This window comes from Heterodontus francisci, chromosome 37 (genome assembly GCF_036365525.1).
Source record: "Heterodontus francisci isolate sHetFra1 chromosome 37, sHetFra1.hap1, whole genome shotgun sequence".
NCBI classification, from domain to species: Eukaryota; Metazoa; Chordata; class Chondrichthyes; order Heterodontiformes; family Heterodontidae; genus Heterodontus; species Heterodontus francisci.
Genome location: NC_090407.1, coordinates 3,299,868 through 3,319,185, shown reverse-complemented (window position 1 = coordinate 3,319,185; position 19,318 = coordinate 3,299,868). Strand labels below are relative to the sequence as shown.

Sequence of the window (19,318 nt, the reverse complement as noted above, 5' to 3'; positions counted from 1 at the left end):
TGCTCTTCATCATATTTTTATTTCTCCCACTGAACAGACACTCTTTACTGGTGAGTAGCAGATCTTTAGTACCTTACTCAATTCTCCACCCTCAGCTAATTACACACTGGCCAGCTTCTACTGACCCACTTTCATGTACTTAGTAAAATAAGTAGGGATCAGACTTCCAAATTTTGGCAAGGCCAACACATCTCACTACTGGCACAAGCGCATCTGTGCAGTGGGTCGACACAGCATCCATTTTGCTGACATTACAAATCAGGACGTCTAACCATGCCATATGTACTAGTTTTAGTTTTATTTTATTCTTTCGTGGGCTGTGGGCATTACTAGCAAGGCCAGCATTTGTTGACCATCTAATTGACAACTGAGTGGCTTACTAGGCCACGTCAGAGGCAGTTAAGAGTTGACCACATTGCTGTGGGTCTGGAGTCACATGTAGGCCTGACAGATTCCATTCCTTAAACGGCATTAGTGAACTCAATGGGTTTTTACAACAATCAATGATGGTGCCGTGAAACTATTACGGAGAGTAGCTTTCAGTTCCAGATTTGTATTTATTGAATTTATGAATTAAACTTAAATTCCACCAGCTGCCATGGTGGGCTTTGAACCATTCTCTCTCTTTTCTCTCTCCACAGATGCTGCCAGACCTGCTGAGTATTTCCAGCATTTCTTATTTTTCTTTGGGATTTGAACTAGTGTCCCCAGGATATTTTTTTTATTTTTTTTTAAAGAGATACAGCACTGAAACAGGCCCTTCGGCCCACCGAGTCTGTGCCGACCATCAACCACCCATTTATACTAATCCTACACTAATGCCATATTCTTACCACATCCCCACCTGTCCCTATATATTTCCCTACCACCTACCTATACTAGGGGCAATTTATAATGGCCAATTTACCTATCAACCTGCAAGTCTTTGGCATGTGGGAGGAAACCGGAGCACCCGGAGGAAACCCACGCAGACACAGGGAGAACTTGCAAACTCCACACAGGCAGTACCCAGAATTGAACCCGGGTCGCTGGAGCTGTGAGGCTGTGGTGCTAACCACTGCGCCGCCCTGGACCTGGACCTCTAGATTACTAGTTCAGTGACCTTACAACGAGGCCACGTCTCTCCCTGCATTACCAAATCAGTTTTCTCCATATGCTTTCATATACAGACAAAACCAGAATATGAGTCAGGGCACATGAAAAAAATGCCATTAAATTTAAGAGGATTCAGAAATTTTAGGCAACCAGGCCATTAGGTGGCAGATACAGTTACATACAGATAAAAATAAAGAACTAATATTGGTATAAGGAAGCAAACTATATATACAAAAGCAAAATACAGCAGATGCTGGAATCTGAAATAAAAACAAAATACTGGAAATACTCAGGTCAGGCAGCATCTGTGGAGAGAGAGAGTGTTAATGTTTCAGGTCAATAACCTTCTGATGAAGTATTTCCAGCATTTTCTATTATAGCAAGTTAGGCATGTGTTAAAAAGTGTGCTATGGCATGCATGTCAGGAAAAAGATCTATGGTCAGTGGATAAGTTATGAAGCAATCTGAACTGCAATAAAACTAAAGGAAATGAGGTTATTGAGTTGGGTTCGGAAAGGGATTGAGAACAAATCTAAAAAGATTTATTGTTGCTGTGTAAGACATTGGTCAGACCCCATTTATTGTGTGCACTTCTGGCCCTCTGAACAGATGAAAAATGTCATTTCTTTGGAGAATGCAGAGAGGGAAACAGCAAGGTCAGTTTGATCTCTTGTAAAGGCTTGTTTCGCTTTAATAGCCTTTTCCTGTCTCTATAAATTTGTATAGCTGACCTGAATACTTGATGCAGATACTTGGGTGAAATTGGACATGGACAAGGATGCAAAACAGGCGGAATCGCTTTTGCTAACTGTTATATGACATCTGATATTCAGTGTTATTGAAGTCAATAACTGAATATTGGGCACAGTTTGTAACAGGTGACCAATGCACTCCCACATTTTGTATTCTGCCCATGACCAATTTCAGCTCTCAGGTGTTTGAAATGGAAAGTGCTAGATTCTGCACCAGTAACATCCTTTCTCTGATGAGCACAATTTTTTTTAAAACCCAAGAATACACGAGCTACATTCTGGAAGATAACAAGAGAACCTTTCATCTGACTGGGAATAACAATGAACAGATTAACATTTGTACTGGCGAGAAGGGTAAGGGGTTTCAAAAATAAACATTAAAAAAAATACTTATACACTGACCAGGTCTTAAACATAAATTCTTTAAACAATCAATTAAAGAACTAATATTGGCATAAGGAAGCAAACTACATATTGGCACAGTGGCGCAGTGGTTAGCACCGCAGCCTCACAGCTCCAGCGACCCGGGTTCAGTTCTGGGTACTGCCTGTATGGAGTTTGCAAGTTCTCCCTGTGTCTGCATGGGTTTCCTCCGGGTGCTCCGGTTTCCTCCCACAGCCAAAAAGACTTGCAGGTTGATAGGTAAATTGGCCATTATAAATTGCCCCTAGTATAGGTAGGTGGTAGGGGAATATAGGGACAGGTGAGGATGTGGTAGGAATATGGGATTAGTGTAGGATTAGTATAAAAATGGGTGGTTAATGGTCAGCACAGACTTGGTGGGCCCAAGGGCCTGTTTCAGTGCTGTATCTCGAAATCAAATCTAAATCAAATCACCTGGACCACTACAACAGGTGGACAGGAAATCAATTTTTCTAACAATTCATCCACCCGAAGGTCATTCTGATAATACAGCCTTCCCTCCCTACTCAGCTTGCACTAAATGCTCAAATATTGCTCTGGGATTTGGACACAGTTTTCTGACCCAGAGTTGAGAGTGCAATCAACTATGCTAAGCTGAAGCAGAAGAAAACAGGGGTACACTGTGATAGGTATTTATTCCGTAATGATCTAATTGAATGGCAATTGACCAGGCTAGAAGGGCTGAATGGCCTAAACCTGTTCCTATTCCTGCAATTTGTTGCATTGGATTGCCCGAATGTAGCAGTGAGGAGAACTGGGTGAGGATTACAAGCTGGTAAGGGAGGTCACCCGATTTGCTGTCTATTAATTTAAATGCAATGCATATTGGATGAGCACTGCTACTGCACATGATCATCCCCATTTGACTTTGCACTATGCATTTCACCAAAGCAATTCAATATCCAAGGAGAATCTCCCCCATTACATCCCTGTTGTTTGATCCTTGAATTCCTCCATGTCTTCATTATCCATTGTTATTTTTATGCCTTCCTATTGTTTCACTTCAGCCCTCCCCCTTTTACAACTCAAGGCCTGACTAACATAACTCACCTGGGTCTCAGTCCTGGATTCGTCACATTGCTACTGAGTGGCTGGGTTAAAATCACAGTTTTGGTAATTAAACTTACCGTAAAACCATCAAAAATGAAGATCCACAGCAAAATATTTTTTAACTGATTTATTACTTATCAATACAAGAAACAGAAAAAATGTCTGCAGTCAGAAGTAATTGTTCACTCAATCTGGTTGTGCTTTACTTCTGTACAAACTGAACAGCTCAGTAATAATTTATTGCAACCTCGTTCAGCAGGTTATCAATGCCTCCATAGGAGCTCATGGTGTCAACAATTTTGGTGTAAAATTTACTCCGTATATGTAATGTAACAATTAGAACATTATTAAAGATAACAAAAGCAGATAACACCAAGTACTGAACCTGGCAACACACATCAGTAACGGGAAAACAAGACATTTCGCAGGAATGTAAACACTGCTATTTCAATTCACATTAACATCAGTCACCACAAAGGAGACCCGCAACTACTCAAACTCAGTAAAGGTTTGGTGAAATAAGGAAATTTATTGCAAATAGATTGAACCCCTTGAATGAATATCTGTGTGGCTTTCAAAACATGTGCATGCATCTTGAAATATAAATTCAAAAACTGAGGCAGGAACTCAACCAATGCAAGAAGTCTCGACAACGGCTTTAAAACGTAAAGAAAAGTTTCATTACAAAAAGAGTGATATACATTTTAAAACAATGCATATGGTTGCATTTTAGTAAAAAAGAAATTACAGGAGTTTAAAAAAAAAACATAAAAATCAGGGCAAAATAACAAAAATCCGGCTCAATTTCTTCAAGTAACTCCATTTGAGTTTTGTAATTTGGCCGAAAAAAATCTTAATGTCATCTTTCAAAACAGCCAGCTACTAGTACGGAAATGTTCATTGCTTTGCTTTACATAGCTACCTCAATTAAAGTAACGTTAAGCCAAAGATAGCATATTAAATGGGAGAAAATACATAGTTAAGGATACCAATTCTTAATTCTTTTCCTGTTAATTTCTCAAGATTAGAAAAAATTGAAGAAACAAAGGGCTAAATTTTCGCTCTGGAGGCAGAAACAGGAGTCAGGACACTTTCCGGTCTCCAAGCCACCCCTGTAGTGGGGGCGGGGGGGAGAAAGTCACCTTTTAGGATTTTGGTTGGGTCGCCCTTTTAATTGGCATACAGACAGGTTCCCTGTCCAAATAAGGGTGGTGGGCGGGCTCTTGAAATTGGAGGGCCAATCAGAGGCCTCCTAGCTTGAGGAGCAGCAGCCTGCAATGGATGGCAAGTAACTGGGAGGATGCTTCAACAGCAAGGCACCCTCTCACCAACTTTTTTAAAGATTCAAATAAAAACAAAACAAAAAGCAGCCAGGCCACCACTTGGGAGGGGAGGGGAGGGGAGGGGAGGGGTGGATTCCCCAGGGTGGCCTTTGGCTGCACCCACCCCCAGGCAGGCAAGGAGGGCCTACGGCTGCCAGGAGTGCTGGCCCCACTGCATGCCCGATTCCAGGCAGTTAAACTGCCCATCACATCGGGAAACTTGGAAGCCGACTGGAAATTCCTGTTGGCCTCCTTTAACTGCCCTTAACAAGGCTCTTATTGAGCCTAATTGGCTGCCAGCTTGTGGGTGGGGGGCAACCCTGCCAGGCCCTGAACCTACCTCCCCTAAAATGGCCGGTGCTGGTACCGAGGTTGGGAAACCGGCACGCCAGCTGGGATGGGTATTTTTGGGTGTTGTCCATCTCCATTCCCAACCTCAGCAGGGCCCCAAAATCCTACCTAAAATGTATGATGATGGTTCATTGTGAGCAAGACTTACATCTGTAAAAGGGTTGGCATATCTGGTATTGTTAAAAAGTAAGATTCAAAAAGCTGATATTTTTAATCAATCTACTTAACCTATCAACAAGTTTCTAATCATTTAATTTTGATGAACTTTTCAGAAGAGAAACACGGGCATTGGTCCGAGACCTTCGATCTGCCAGGATATATGACTCCCAAGCCAAAAGTAAAACACCTTTTGTTTTAATAAAAAAGGGGGTCCCTTCCCCCTCAAATTTCCACTCCCATTGTCTGAAGATGCTGGTTTGCTGGGATATGGTTTCCCCGCACAACAGTGGCCATCTTTGATGTGGGCATCTTGTCGAGTCATTCATTCAGTCTCGATCAGCCAACTCAACCTACGAAACCATCACAACCAAGTCCCACTTTGTACTCATGCAACTTTCCAGCTTGGATCACTGGATGTTGACCAGAAGCAGGAATCCTGGTCATTTTCCCTCCCCCACTTTCTTGTCCAGCCCAGGGGTACCGAAACTGCTTGTAGTGTCCTATTAGTGCTACTCTAACTGAAACCAGCTAACTCAGCAAACTGAACCCGAGAGCTACCTGGATTGTACAGGTGAGTATCAGACCAGGCAGTGCATTTAGCCACAAAATCATTGAGGCACTCAAAATAAGGAGTTTTTCCTTAAAAAAAAACAGTGGAACCGTATTGATTTGAATACTGTTTGCATGGATTGTGTTGCGAGATATTTCAGATATCTTCCACTTTATCAAAAAAACATTTCAGTACTAATACTTTTTAACAAACATACATAAACGAAACACAGTAATTCAAAATTCAAAGATTTAAAAGAAAAACTACAAATTATTTATAATACAAAATTTATCCTTCCCAGGAAAGAAATAATTCAAGTCCTGCACAAATGAACATTGAAATGTAATCACCACAGTACTTCCCTTAAGGAAAAACAAACAGACAGAGAAACGACCAAGTATGAGAAACCACATTACTGAATATTTACTGTCTTTGGTCATCTGAAGCCTTTCCATTTGTAGTGTTGAAAATATTAGGATTTCCCTATTTGGAGCTGATGGAAGAGAGTCACTATAATTAGAGGAGAAACAGCGATAGACTTGTAGACTCTAAAATGCGATATAATTTCATAAGCTCACAATACGCACACCACCCTTTAAAAGGGCATTGCCTAGCCAGACACGTTCCCAGGTCAAAAGAATGCACCAGTGGCATCATAATCCATTATTCATGTCTATTACATTTTAACTTAACAGAACAGCACAGACTTTCCAACAGTGAATGTGCCAGCTTTGAGCAAAGCTGTCAGGGCAACTGAGAGCTAAACTTTCTCAATCAGACTCAGAGTCCTTTCAAAACTTGAGTAACTTCCTACCGAAACATTTTTGTTTTCTTTTTGCTCCCAAAAGAATAAAAGGACATTCTTATAACGAACAAAAAGTCAGAAAAGTTTTGTTAGCCAATGCTTGACCCTCTGTGTCTGATATGAAGTAGTTAACAGACCAGAAATAAAATATATATTTTAGTTGCTGGGTGTAGTCATAAGATTTTTTTTTAAAAAAGATTAGCCACTTAAAATGAATCATCTATGGCAACTGTGCACCAAGATAAAGGGTTCCTGGGACTCTCCTGTGTACGTGAACATCTAAGCAAATGAGACCTTCAATTTAGGGACTGCCAAAACAAGACTGTAAGCACAAAAGTGACCACCTGCACGTCCAAAATATGTCGTCACTTACACAGAAATAAAGACCAACAGTTAAAGTTATATTTCAATAACTTGTTCCATAAAGCCATACTACATTTTAAGTCTAGCTGGTCTTTGCCTGTCTCAAGGGTCAGTGTTGTAGCATTCTCTGATGTGAAGAATGTATGAAGCACTGGACCGCAAAGAATATGCTGTCATGTGAGACTGCAGACTCTGCAAGTGGTCAAGAGATTACAGAGCTTTGGCCAGCAGTGGTAATGGCTGCACTGCGATAACCACACCAGTTTTACCAAACTAGTTTGTTGGGAGCTTTCTGGACAGTTCAGTTGATAAAGCACAGACTGAATGAGCAATAGGGCAGGAAAAGCTGTCGGTTCGATCCCAGCCAGGGTAGCCATTCTATAATTAGCTTCAATGCTGCTGGGATTTTAGGGGCTGTTGGGATTCTACTCCTGATATAATGGAAGGGTGCATGTGGACATTAGGTATGAATAAAATTGGGACTGGCTGTGATTCACTCCTCCCATTCAAATAATCTGCTACCATTCATTGCCCAGATTCAATTTTTCAAGAGCTGCCACTTGGAACAAGTATAGGCAGGTGGACAAACAGCAACCAGAATCTTTCAACATAGAGCGAGAAAAACATTCATTCTGCCCTTTTCCACTTTCTGAAACCTCTGCTCTGGCTGATAATACTGTTCAGATCCTCTCATATCATGTGAGCCAGCTGTTTGCCACCAAAACCCTTCAGTTTAATCAGTTACCTCTTGAATACATGTTTTAAATCAAAATACCACATTCTGGGCTGTTTGGATGTCTGAATCACTACTAAAAAGATTAGGAAAGAAGAACTGAGAGAGAAAGAAAGGCCTTGGAAAATGTCATAAAATGTAAATTCTGTTGGGAAACAGACTGTTCACAGGTGATGTTTTCACCTGAAGTTTGTCGAGGAAATACTGCTGCACAGACAGCAAGTTAAGTCACTTGTTCCTTTACATGATCTAAAAATTCTAGAAACATTCACACAAATACTTCATCATCCTGCCTTATACAATTACAAATAGAGTAGTTTTACAGCACCATTTTGTTATTCCAGGCACATTTTAAGATCACAAAATAGATCTGTTGATTATCAAATCATTCTAAAGCAAGTCTAATCTCTAAACATGCAGATTCAAACAGAGACCAACCTCAGTACAGATCTAGTTCCAAAAAGCAACTATATTCAGGATGTCAATGAGCTGTCCAATCACCAACCACTGGCAGGGTCACAAAACTCTGTAAAGAGTCCTCCACAAAACACTCAACGCATCAGATCATCTTGTGAAATGACTCCTTGTGCCAATATTTCTGCATTTATCTTTACTTGTGGAATAGCACTTTTCTTTCCTTATTCAGGAAAATTTGTACCCGGATTGCGAGCTTCTTATGAAGCCAATAGTTGTTCTGTATTATGCTCATTTTAGTCAGATCTTGTAATACAACACTTCAGTTTTCTTTCCAAAGAGCACTATAACCACAGTGACCAGAAACCTTGGCTTATAGAATAGCCGTCACTCTAGCTGTCCAATGGTAGTCTTGATGTTGCATTGCTTGTGGTTAGGAATCTTTCAGCATGTTGATCCTGGCATATATTTTCAAAGCTGGCCCTAATTTAATGTTCATTGCACTCATGAGATGATCTTCTTTTAGCAACAAAAGGGCCTGACCATCAATCTCCTGTGCCCGGAATTCATCAGCAATCTCCTGGCAACCTGAAGAAAAACAGATACAAGAACTTTACAGTCCAGTAATACATATGCTCTTAGAATTTCAACTAAATTCTTGTTTCCCTTCCTGAAAGAAGTGTTAGGACAAGGTCCCATGGGTGTTTGCTTCAGTGCGTGGTGAGTAATAACACCACAGAAGATTGCAGTGAAATAAATTAAGATGCACATGCATTGTAACATAACCTTCCAGACTAGGACCTTTTAAACGGAGTTTTATACAAAAGATCTCAAAATTCAGCAAATCAATCTTTCTGCTACAATGTTATCAAATTAGCTGCGTGATGTGATCAGTTTTGGAGCTGTTTCCTGCTGATCACAGAATAATACAGTGCAGAAGAGGCCCTTCGGCCCATCGAGTCTGCACTGATGCATTAAAGACACCTGACCTGTCTACCTAATCCTATTTGCCAGCACTTGGCCCATAACCTTGAATGTTATGACGTGCCAAGTGCTCATCCAGGTACTTTTTAAAGGATGTGAGGCAACCTGCCTCTACCACCCTCCCAGGCAGGGCATTCCAGACTGTCACCACCCTCTGGGGAAAAAAGTTCTTCCTCAAATCCCCCTTAAACCTCCCGCCCCTCACCTTAAACTTGTGACCCCTCGTAACTGACCCTTCAACTAAGGGGAACAGCTGCTCCCTATCCACCCTGTCCATGCCCCTCATAATCTTGTACACCTCGATCAGGTCACCCCTCAGTCTTCTCTGCTCCAGCGAAAACAACCCAAGCCTATCCAACCTCTCTTCATAGCTTAAATGTTCCATCCCAGGCAATATCCTGGTGAATCGCCTCTGCACCCCCTCCAATGCAATCACATCCTTCCTATAATGTGGCGACCAGAATTGCACACAGTATTCCAGCTGTGGCCTTACCAAAGTTCTGTACAACTCCAACATGACCTCCCTGCTTTTGTAATCTATGCCTCGATTGATAAAGGCAAGTGTCCCATGTGCCTTTTTCACCACCCTATTAACCTGCCCTTCTGCCTTCAGAGATCTATGGCCAAACACGTCAAGGTCTCTTTGTTCCTCGGAACTTCCCAGTGTCAGGCCATTCATTGAATACTTCCGTGTCACATTACTCCTTCCAAAGTGTATCACCTCACACTTTTCAGCGTTAAATTTCATCTGCCACTTTTCTGCCCATTTGACCATCCCATCTATGTCTTCCTGTAACCTAAGACACTCCACCTCACTGTTAACCACTCGGCCAATCTTTGTGTCATCCGCGAACTTACTGATCCTACCCCTCACATAGTCATCTATGTCGTTTATATAAATGACATACAATAGGGGACCCAGCACAGATCCCTGTGGTACGCCGCTGGACACTGGCTTCCAGTCACTAAAACAGCCGTCTGTCATCACTCTCTGTCTCCTACAGCTAAGCCAATTTTGAATCCACCTTATCAAGTTACCCTGTATCCCATGTGCATTTGCTTTCTTGATAAGTCTCCCATGTGGGACCTTGTCAAAGGCTTTGCTGAAATCCATGTAAACTACATCAACTGCACTACCCTCATCTACACACCTGGTCACATGCTCAAAAAATTCAATCAAATTTGTTAGGCATGACCTCCCTCTGACAAAGCCATGCTGACTATTCCTGGTCAAACTTTGCCTCTCCAAGTAGAGATATATTCTCTCCTTCAGAATTTTCTCCTTTAGTTTTCCTGCCACTGACGTGAGACTCACTGGTCTGTAGTTCCCTGGCTTATCTCTACAACCTTTCTTAAATAGTGGGACCACATTCGCTGTTCTCCAGTCCTCTGGCACCTCCCCCGTGGCCAGAGAGGAATTAAAAATTAGGGTCAGAGCCCCTGCAATCTCCACCCTCGCCTCCCACAGCATCCTGGGACACAAATCGTCCAGACCTAGATATTTGTCCACTTTTAAGCCTTCCAAACCTCCAATACCTTGTCACTCCCTTTGACAATTTGCTCAAGAACCTCACACAGTCTCTCTCTCTAATTTCCATACCTACATCCTCATTCTCTTGGGTGAAGACAGATGTGAAGTATTCGTTCAACACCCGACCAATGTCCTCTGGCTCCTCCCACAAATTTCCCCCTTGGTCCCTAATGGGTCCTACTCTTTCCCTGGTTATCCTCTTCCCAAAGTATATACATAGAATATCTTGGGATTTTCCTTACTTTTACCAGCCAGAGCTTTCTCAAATCCCCTCTTTGCTCTCCGAATTGCTTTCTTAAGCTCCATTCTACACTTTCTGTACTCTACTAATGCTTCCATTGATTTGCTCTCCTTGTATTTGCTAAAAGCCTCTCTTTTCCTTCTCATCGTACCCTGAATGTTTCTGGTCATCCATGGTTCTCTGGGCTTGTTGCTCCTACCTATTAGCCTAGAGGGAACATGTTGGGCCTGTACCCTCCCCATTTCCTTTTGAATGCCCCCCACTGCTCTTCTGTAGATTTCCCAACAAGTAACTCTTTCCAGTCTACCTTGGCCAGATCTTGCTTTATTTTACTAAAATTCGCTCTCCCCCAATCCAAAACCTTTTTTTGCAACTTGTCTATTTCTTTCTCCATAACAAGCTTAAATTGTACCATGTTGTGGTCGCTATCACCAAAATGCTCCCCCACCAACACATCAACCACCTGTCTGGCTTCATTCCCCAGAATTAGGTCCAGCACTGCACCCTCCCTTGTTGGATCCTCTACATATTGAACTAAAAAGTTCTCCTGTATACATTTTAAGAACTCCACTCCATCTAAGCCCTTAACACGATGACTATCCCAATTAATTTTGGGAAAATTGAGATCACCTAATATAATTACCCTATTATTTTTACACACCTTTGCAAATTGCGCACATATTTGCTCCTCAATTTCCCGCTGACTATCTGGGGGTCTATAATAAACACCTAGCAATGTGGCTGTCCCTTTTTTATTCCTAAACTCTACCCATAAAGCTTCATTTTATGCCCCCTCCAAGATATCACCTCTCCTTACTGCAGTAACTGACTCCTTAACTAATACTGCAATGCCCCCTCCTCTTTTACCCCCTCCTCTGTCTCACCTGAAGATTCTATATCCCGGGATATTGAGCTGCCAATCCTGCCCCTCCCTCAACCATGTCTCCGTGATGGCTACTATATCACAATTCCTCGTGTCAATCCTTGCCCTTAACTCATCCGTTTTACCTGTAATACCCCTGGCATTAAAGTAGAGATCTTCCATCCTGGTCTTACTCCCTTGAAACTTTCCTCCGCTGTATTCCCTCTGACTTGTTCGCTTTCCTGTGTTTAGCTGTGTCCCTATTCTGCTAGGAGTCTGCATCCCCTCCCCCTGCCAAATTAGTTTAAACTCCTCCCAACAGCACTAGCAAACCCGCCAGCAAGGATGTTAGTCCCCCTCTGGTTCAGATGTAGACCGTCCCGCTTGTACAGGTCCCACCTTCCCCAGAAACGGTCCCAGTGGTCCAGGAATCTAAAACCCTCCCTCCTGCACCAACTCTTAAGCCACGCGGTCATCTGTGCTATTCTCCTATTTCTATACTCGTTAGCACGTGGCACTGGGAGTAATCCAGAGATTACAACCCGAGAAGTCCTGCTTTTTAGTCTACTGCCTAACTCCGTGAATTCTTGATGCAAGACCTCATCCCTCTTTCTACCTATGTCATTGGTACCAACATGTACCATGACCTCTGCCTCATCACCCTCCCCCCTTCCGGATGCCCTGCAGCCGTTCAGTGACATCCTGGACCCTGGCACCAGGGAGGCAACACACCATCCTGGAGTCACGTTGACGGCCACAGTAACGCCTATCTGTTCCCCTGACTATAGAATCCCCTATTACTATTGCTCTTCCTCTCTTTCCCCCTTCCTGTACAGACAGGCTGCTTGTGGTGCCAGAAGCTTGGCTCTGTCCGCACTCCCTGCAGGAATCAGCCTCATCAGCCTCCAAAGTGGAATACCAATTTTCAAGCGGGACCCCAGGGGACTCCTGAACTACCTGCCTGATTCTCTTGGACTGCCTGGTGGTCACCCATTCCCTTCCTTCAGCCGCAATGTGACCACCTCTCTATAAGTGCTATCCACAATGCTCTCAGACTCGCGGATGCTCCACAGTGTTTCCAGCCGCCGTTCCAGCTCTGAAACCCGAGCTTCCAGGAGCTGCAGCTGGACACACTTCCTGCACACATGCCGGTCCCGGGGACTGGAAATGTTCCCGGATTCCCTCATGCAGCAAGAGGAGCAAACCACGGCTTTAAGCTCTCCTGCCATGACTGAACCCTTTAAATTTAAAACTTTAGAAGACTATTATAATTTTTTTTTTAAAACAACTAAGTCTTGCTAAAACAATGACTTACAATTCAATCCAGTTTGAAAAATACCCATCAGGACTTACTCACCAGTCAGCTGTGCTCTTTGGAAACTCTCGGCTCCCCTCACTCTGAGGACAGGGAAGAAATGGAAGGAGCTCCTCGCTCCCTCCTCACCGAACTTCCTCAGTCACCAAACTTCCACTTTAGCACTCTAATGCAACCCAAGTCAGCACTCTAATGCAACCCAAGTCAGCACTCTAATGCAACCCAAGTCAGCACTCTAATGCAACCCAAGTCAGCACTCTAATGCAACCCAAGTCAGCACTCTAATGCAACCCAAGTCAGCACTCTAATGCAACCCAAGTCAGCACTCTAATGCAACCCAAGTCAGCACTCTAATGCAACCCAAGTCAGCACTCTAATGCAACCCAAGTCAGCACTCTAATGCAACCCAAGTCAGCACTCTAATGCAACCCAAGTCAGCACTCTAATGCAACCCAAGTCAGCACTCTAATGCAACCCAAGTCAGCACTCTAATGCAACCCAAGTCAGCACTCTAATGCAACCCAAGTCAGCACTCTAATGCAACCCAAGTCAGCACTCTAATGCAACCCAAGTCAGCACTCTAATGCAACCCAAGTCAGCACTCTAATGCAACCCAAGTCAGCACTCTAATGCAACCCAAGTCAGCACTCTAATGCAACCCAAGTCAGCACTCTAATGCAACCCAAGTCAGCACTCTAATGCAACCCAAGTCAGCACTCTAATGCAACCCAAGTCAGCACTCTAATGCAACCCAAGTCAGCACTCTAATGCAACCCAAGTCAGCACTCTAATGCAACCCAAGTCAGCACTCTAATGCAACCCAAGTCAGCACTCTAATGCAACCCAAGTCAGCACTCTAATGCAACCCAAGTCAGCACTCTAATGCAACCCAAGTCAGCACTCTAATGCAACCCAAGTCAGCACTCTAATGCAACCCAAGTCAGCACTCTAATGCAACCCAAGTCAGCACTCTAATGCAACCCAAGTCAGCACTCTAATGCAACCCAAGTCAGCACTCTAATGCAACCCAAGTCAGCACTCTAATGCAACCCAAGTCAGCACTCTAATGCAACCCAAGTCAGCACTCTAATGCAACCCAAGTCAGCACTCTAATGCAACCCAAGTCAGCACTCTAATGCAACCCAAGTCAGCACTCTAATGCAACCCAAGTCAGCACTCTAATGCAACCCAAGTCAGCACTCTAATGCAACCCAAGTCAGCACTCTAATGCAACCCAAGTCAGCACTCTAATGCAACCCAAGTCAGCACTCTAATGCAACCCAAGTCAGCACTCTAATGCAACCCAAGTCAGCACTCTAATGCAACCCAAGTCAGCACTCTAATGCAACCCAAGTCAGCACTCTAATGCAACCCAAGTCAGCACTCTAATGCAACCCAAGTCAGCACTCTAATGCAACCCAAGTCAGCACTCTAATGCAACCCAAGTCAGCACTCTAATGCAACCCAAGTCAGCACTCTAATGCAACCCAAGTCAGCACTCTAATGCAACCCAAGTCAGCACTCTAATGCAACCCAAGTCAGCACTCTAATGCAACCCAAGTCAGCACTCTAATGCAACCCAAGTCAGCACTCTAATGCAACCCAAGTCAGCACTCTAATGCAACCCAAGTCAGCACTCTAATGCAACCCAAGTCAGCACTCTAATGCAACCCAAGTCAGCACTCTAATGCAACCCAAGTCAGCACTCTAATGCAACCCAAGTCAGCACTCTAATGCAACCCAAGTCAGCACTCTAATGCAACCCAAGTCAGCACTCTAATGCAACCCAAGTCAGCACTCTAATGCAACCCAAGTCAGCACTCTAATGCAACCCAAGTCAGCACTCTAATGCAACCCAAGTCAGCACTCTAATGCAACCCAAGTCAGCACTCTAATGCAACCCAAGTCAGCACTCTAATGCAACCCAAGTCAGCACTCTAATGCAACCCAAGTCAGCACTCTAATGCAACCCAAGTCAGCACTCTAATGCAACCCAAGTCAGCACTCTAATGCAACCCAAGTCAGCACTCTAATGCAACCCAAGTCAGCACTCTAATGCAACCCAAGTCAGCACTCTAATGCAACCCAAGTCAGCACTCTAATGCAACCCAAGTCAGCACTCTAATGCAAACAGGGTCAGCACTGTAAGATGGCCCACTTTTATACTGCCTGACTCTAGCCCCTGAAAACTGGTTTAAGCCAATTCTCTAATTAACAAGGTGCAGCTGCAAGCAGAGCCTGAGTGAACTCTGTTTAAAGCTGGTCTAAAACTCACCTTCTCCAACCCAAACAGCAACTGTTAAATTAATCTGCTAAATAAAAGACAGACTAGATTTAAGATACAATTAAGCCTTAATTACCCTCAGTCACCAAACTTCCACTTTAGCACTCTAATGTAACCCAAGTCAGCACTCCAGCGCAAACAAAGTGATGATAGTCCATCGATAATAAAACTGTAAAGAATCTAGTCTTCCACATGATGAATCTGTGCTAGGGTACAGCAAAGTCTTCAGCACACTTGCTATTTATCCTTTTGGAGAATCAAGTGATTACAGAGAATTACACAGAATGTACAATGCAGGAACAGGTGAACTGGTCCATGTTGATGTTTATTTTCTGCACGAGCTTCCTCCCACCATACTTCAGTTAATTTTATCAGCACAACCTTCTATTCCTTTCTCCCTCATGTGTTTATCCAGCTTCTCCTTAAACGTATCTATGCTATTTGTCTCAACCATTCCTGTGGTATCGAGTTCCACATTCTCACCACTCTCCAGGGAAAGAAACTTCTCCTGAATTCCAGATTGGATTTATTAGTAATTATGATGACCCCCACACCCCCCGCCCCTCAGAAACATCTTTTGTACTTCTACCCTATCAAACTCATTCATAATTTTAAAGAGCTATATCACTCTGCATCTAACCTGACCTGGGAGTACTATTGTAAAGGAAGTGAAATTGAAGGATGGGTAGAACTCATGCCTTCGAAATGATCTAAAAGCTCATGCACAGTTACAAAAAATAATTCAGAAGGTGAATGGAATGTTGGCCGATATCTGAATAGGGCTGAAATACAAATACACAGAAGTGGAAGTTATGCCGTAGTTGCATTAAGTTCTGAATACATCCCATCTGGAGTAACTGCATTCAGTTCTGGGCAAGTCACTTCAGGAAGGATATACTGGCCTCAGATTGGGCGCAGGGCAGATTTACCAGAATGATACCGGGGATAAAAGGGATAAATTTTGAGGACAGGCTGCGTAGACTGGACTTGTATCCCCTTTATAGAAGATTGAGGAATGATCTAATTGAGATGTTTAAGATGACTAAAGGATTTGAAAGGATAAACAGAGGGAAAATATTTCCCCTGATGGGGACATCCCAAACAAGGGGGCATAACCTTAAAATTAAAGTCAAGTCATTCAGGGGTGATGTCAGAAGGCATTTCTTCACACAAATGGTAGTGGAAATCTGGAATTCTCCTGCAAAAAGCTGCTGAGGCTAGATCAACTGAAAAGTCCAAATTCAGATTGATAAGATTTTTAAGTAAGGTTATTAAGTGATAAGGAACCAAATTGACCGAATTGAATGGTAGAATAGACTTGAGGGGCTGAATGGCCACCTCCTGTGCCTATATATACACATTGTGGAACACCCTACAAATCAGAGAGGCCACGTGACGAGTTAGCTGGGAAGAATTAGGAGCACTACAATTGGTCTCATGCTAGAGGCAGGGGAAAACTGAGCTATCTCTCTCCTCACAGCGAAAGTGTTTGTACGTGGACTCAGAACAGGTCAGGATCAGGTTTGGCTATAATGTTTCTCAGTATATACTATCCAGGCTCAGAGTTGAAGAAAAGCCAATCAGCAGGGTGCGAGAGAGGCTAGCACTTGAGGAATGGTTTGTCTGAGTATCTTAGCACCCTTAAGAGAGTAGGGGAGGAACTCAAGTGGAGATGCAGTTGGGTGCACGGCAAGAAAAGCAAGACCCAAGAGCTGGCATGGTGGCACAGCACATTGGTAGTACCAATTCATTGCACCATACAATAGTCAAACACAAATTCACAATGGTATTCTCCACAACTTCAGCTGCTTTGTTGAACCAATGCACGGCACAGTGGCGCAGTGGTTAGCACCGCAGCCTCACAGCTCCAGCAACCCGGGTTCAATTCTGAGCACTGCCTGTGTGGAGTTTGCAAGTTCTCCCTGTGTCTGCGTGGGTTTCCTCCGGGTGCTCCGGTTTCCTCCCACAAGCCAAAAGACTTGCAGGTTGGTAGGTAAATTGGCCATTATAAATTGCCCCTAGTATAGGTAGGTGGTAGGGAAATATAGGGACAGGTGGGGATGTGGTAGGAATATGGGATTAGTGTAGGATTAGTATAAATGGGTGGTTGATGGTCGGCACAGACTCGGTGGGCCGAAGGGCCTGTTTCAGTGCTGTATCTCTAAACTAAACTAAACTAAACATATGGAGGGCCACATCTGTTACAGGAGTTAGGGTCATCTCAGCATAAGAGCAGATTATTCTTCCAGAAAAGACTCAGAGACCCCAAAAGAAAGGGAAAGCAGAGAAAACTGAACTCACAAAAAGACTGATAAAGAATATATTGTATCTCCAACTTAAAAGTTTTCAAGGCCAGGTTACTAGTTTTGTATTATACTGATGCAGTTTCTTCAATTCAACCCCAAGTAAAATCTAAACAGGTCTGATGAAATGATAACACTTTACCTGGTAGTGAACGGATGAATTCACACACGTCCTCTACATTCCACTTGGTGGGATCACTGGGCAAGAAGTGGTGACCGATTCCCATTGGGTCTCGCACCCTCATATCATGAATATCCAGCTCTCGTTCGGTCTGGCGCCTCCGTGATGTTGAAGAGCTGGCAGAAATGGGTGACAGTGGTTCTTCGTAGCTGGAGTTATCTGACCCTCTGCTGGAGTCCTCTTGATTTAACCCTATGGTAGCTGGTGGCTGCTGTGAAGTGTGATAAATATTTTTCAAAAATATCAATCACTGAGTCAAAATCCTGGAACTCCCTTCCTAACAGCACTGTGGGTGTTCCTCCACCACATAGGATCACAGAATCAGAATCACAGAATTGTTACAGTGCAGAAGGAGACCATTCAGCCCATCGTGTCTGCACCTACTCTCCTAATGAGCAATTCACCTGGTTCCATTCCCCCACCTTCTCCCCGTAACCCTGCACATTCTTTCTTTGCAGATAACAGTCTAATTCCCTTTTGAATGCTTCAATTGAACCTGCCTCCACCACAGTCTCAGGCAGCGCATTCCAGATCCTAACAACTCACTGCGTGAAAAAGTTGGACAAGGACTGCACCGGTTCAAGAATGCGGCTCACCACCACCTTCTCCAGGGCAATTATGGATAGCCTAGCCAGTGAATCCTTTAAAGGTAGATTTAGCCACTTCAAAGTGACTTTTGTTGTGAAAGTACAGTCTGTGAGCAAAGATTCTTCAGGCTTGCTACAAATGCCTGTTCATGAATAGGAGCAACCATTTATTCCCAGGAATCACAAACTACACAATTCTTTGAATAAGTTGCCTTTTCTAACAGAAACCATGTCATGTGAGCTTGCCCAATCTGATTGCTACACCGCATAGTATACGGTTCAGGTGGTATATGTGAGAAGCACTGAGGTTCGATAACTGTCTATAATGAAACTCACTGTCTAAACTCTCAGAGTTACAAAGCCCTAGGAGGGTGTCAGCACCTGCAGATCATTCACACCAGTTTGATTCAGTGCCTTTGAAAGAGAATGGGGAGAAATATTGCTTGCCTTCGTTTAACTCCCATCTTGAAGGCAAAGTCTCAGAGTGGAGTACAGTTCCACACGCACAGGTAGCCCTGTTACCTCACCTAGGTGGCCATTTCACTTGTGTCAGCCTTGTCTTTGAATATTAGCAGGCAATTTACCTGCTGGGATTTAAAAAACATTTTTTCATGGGATGTGGGCATTGCTGGCAAGGCCAGCATTTTTGTTGCCCATCCCGAATTGCCCTCGACAACTAAGTGCCTTGCTAAGCCATTTCAGAGGGCAATTAAGAGTCACATATAGGCCAGACCAGGTAAGGAGGGCAGATTTTCTTCCCTAAAGGGCATTAGTGAACCAGATGGGTTTTTATGACAATGGCAATCAACCCCTCGTAGTCCAGGGGTCACAGAGATTGCTCACAGTGCAAACTATTGACCTAAACTGCCATCCAGCAGGCTTTATAATGCTCTGGTACCACAACACAGAATACATTTACCCACTGAAAGCCATCAAGACAGTCCAGCTTGCTATCCTTCAATGTATAAAGTACCCCAACAGGTTTGTGAAATACTCATATCCATTTTCCGGAA

The 19,318-nt window shown here is 43.5% G+C and overlaps 1 protein-coding gene across 19 annotated transcripts in view; it reads right to left on the bottom strand.

Moving 5' to 3' along the window:
• Positions 1-3,460: 3,460 nt before the first annotated feature.
• The window catches only part of LOC137351950 (polyhomeotic-like protein 2), a 321,230-nt gene continuing 305,372 nt past the window's right edge, over positions 3,461-19,318 (bottom strand). For all 19 annotated transcript variants that reach the window (XM_068016840.1, XM_068016839.1, XM_068016842.1 and 16 more), the window contains 2 exons: positions 17,680-17,929; positions 3,461-8,605 (listed from right to left, as the gene is read on the bottom strand). In XM_068016840.1, coding sequence (XP_067872941.1) covers positions 8,451-8,605; positions 17,680-17,929 — 405 coding nt within the window. In that variant the 3' untranslated portion in view covers positions 3,461-8,450. The remainder of the gene's footprint in view (positions 8,606-17,679; positions 17,930-19,318) is intronic.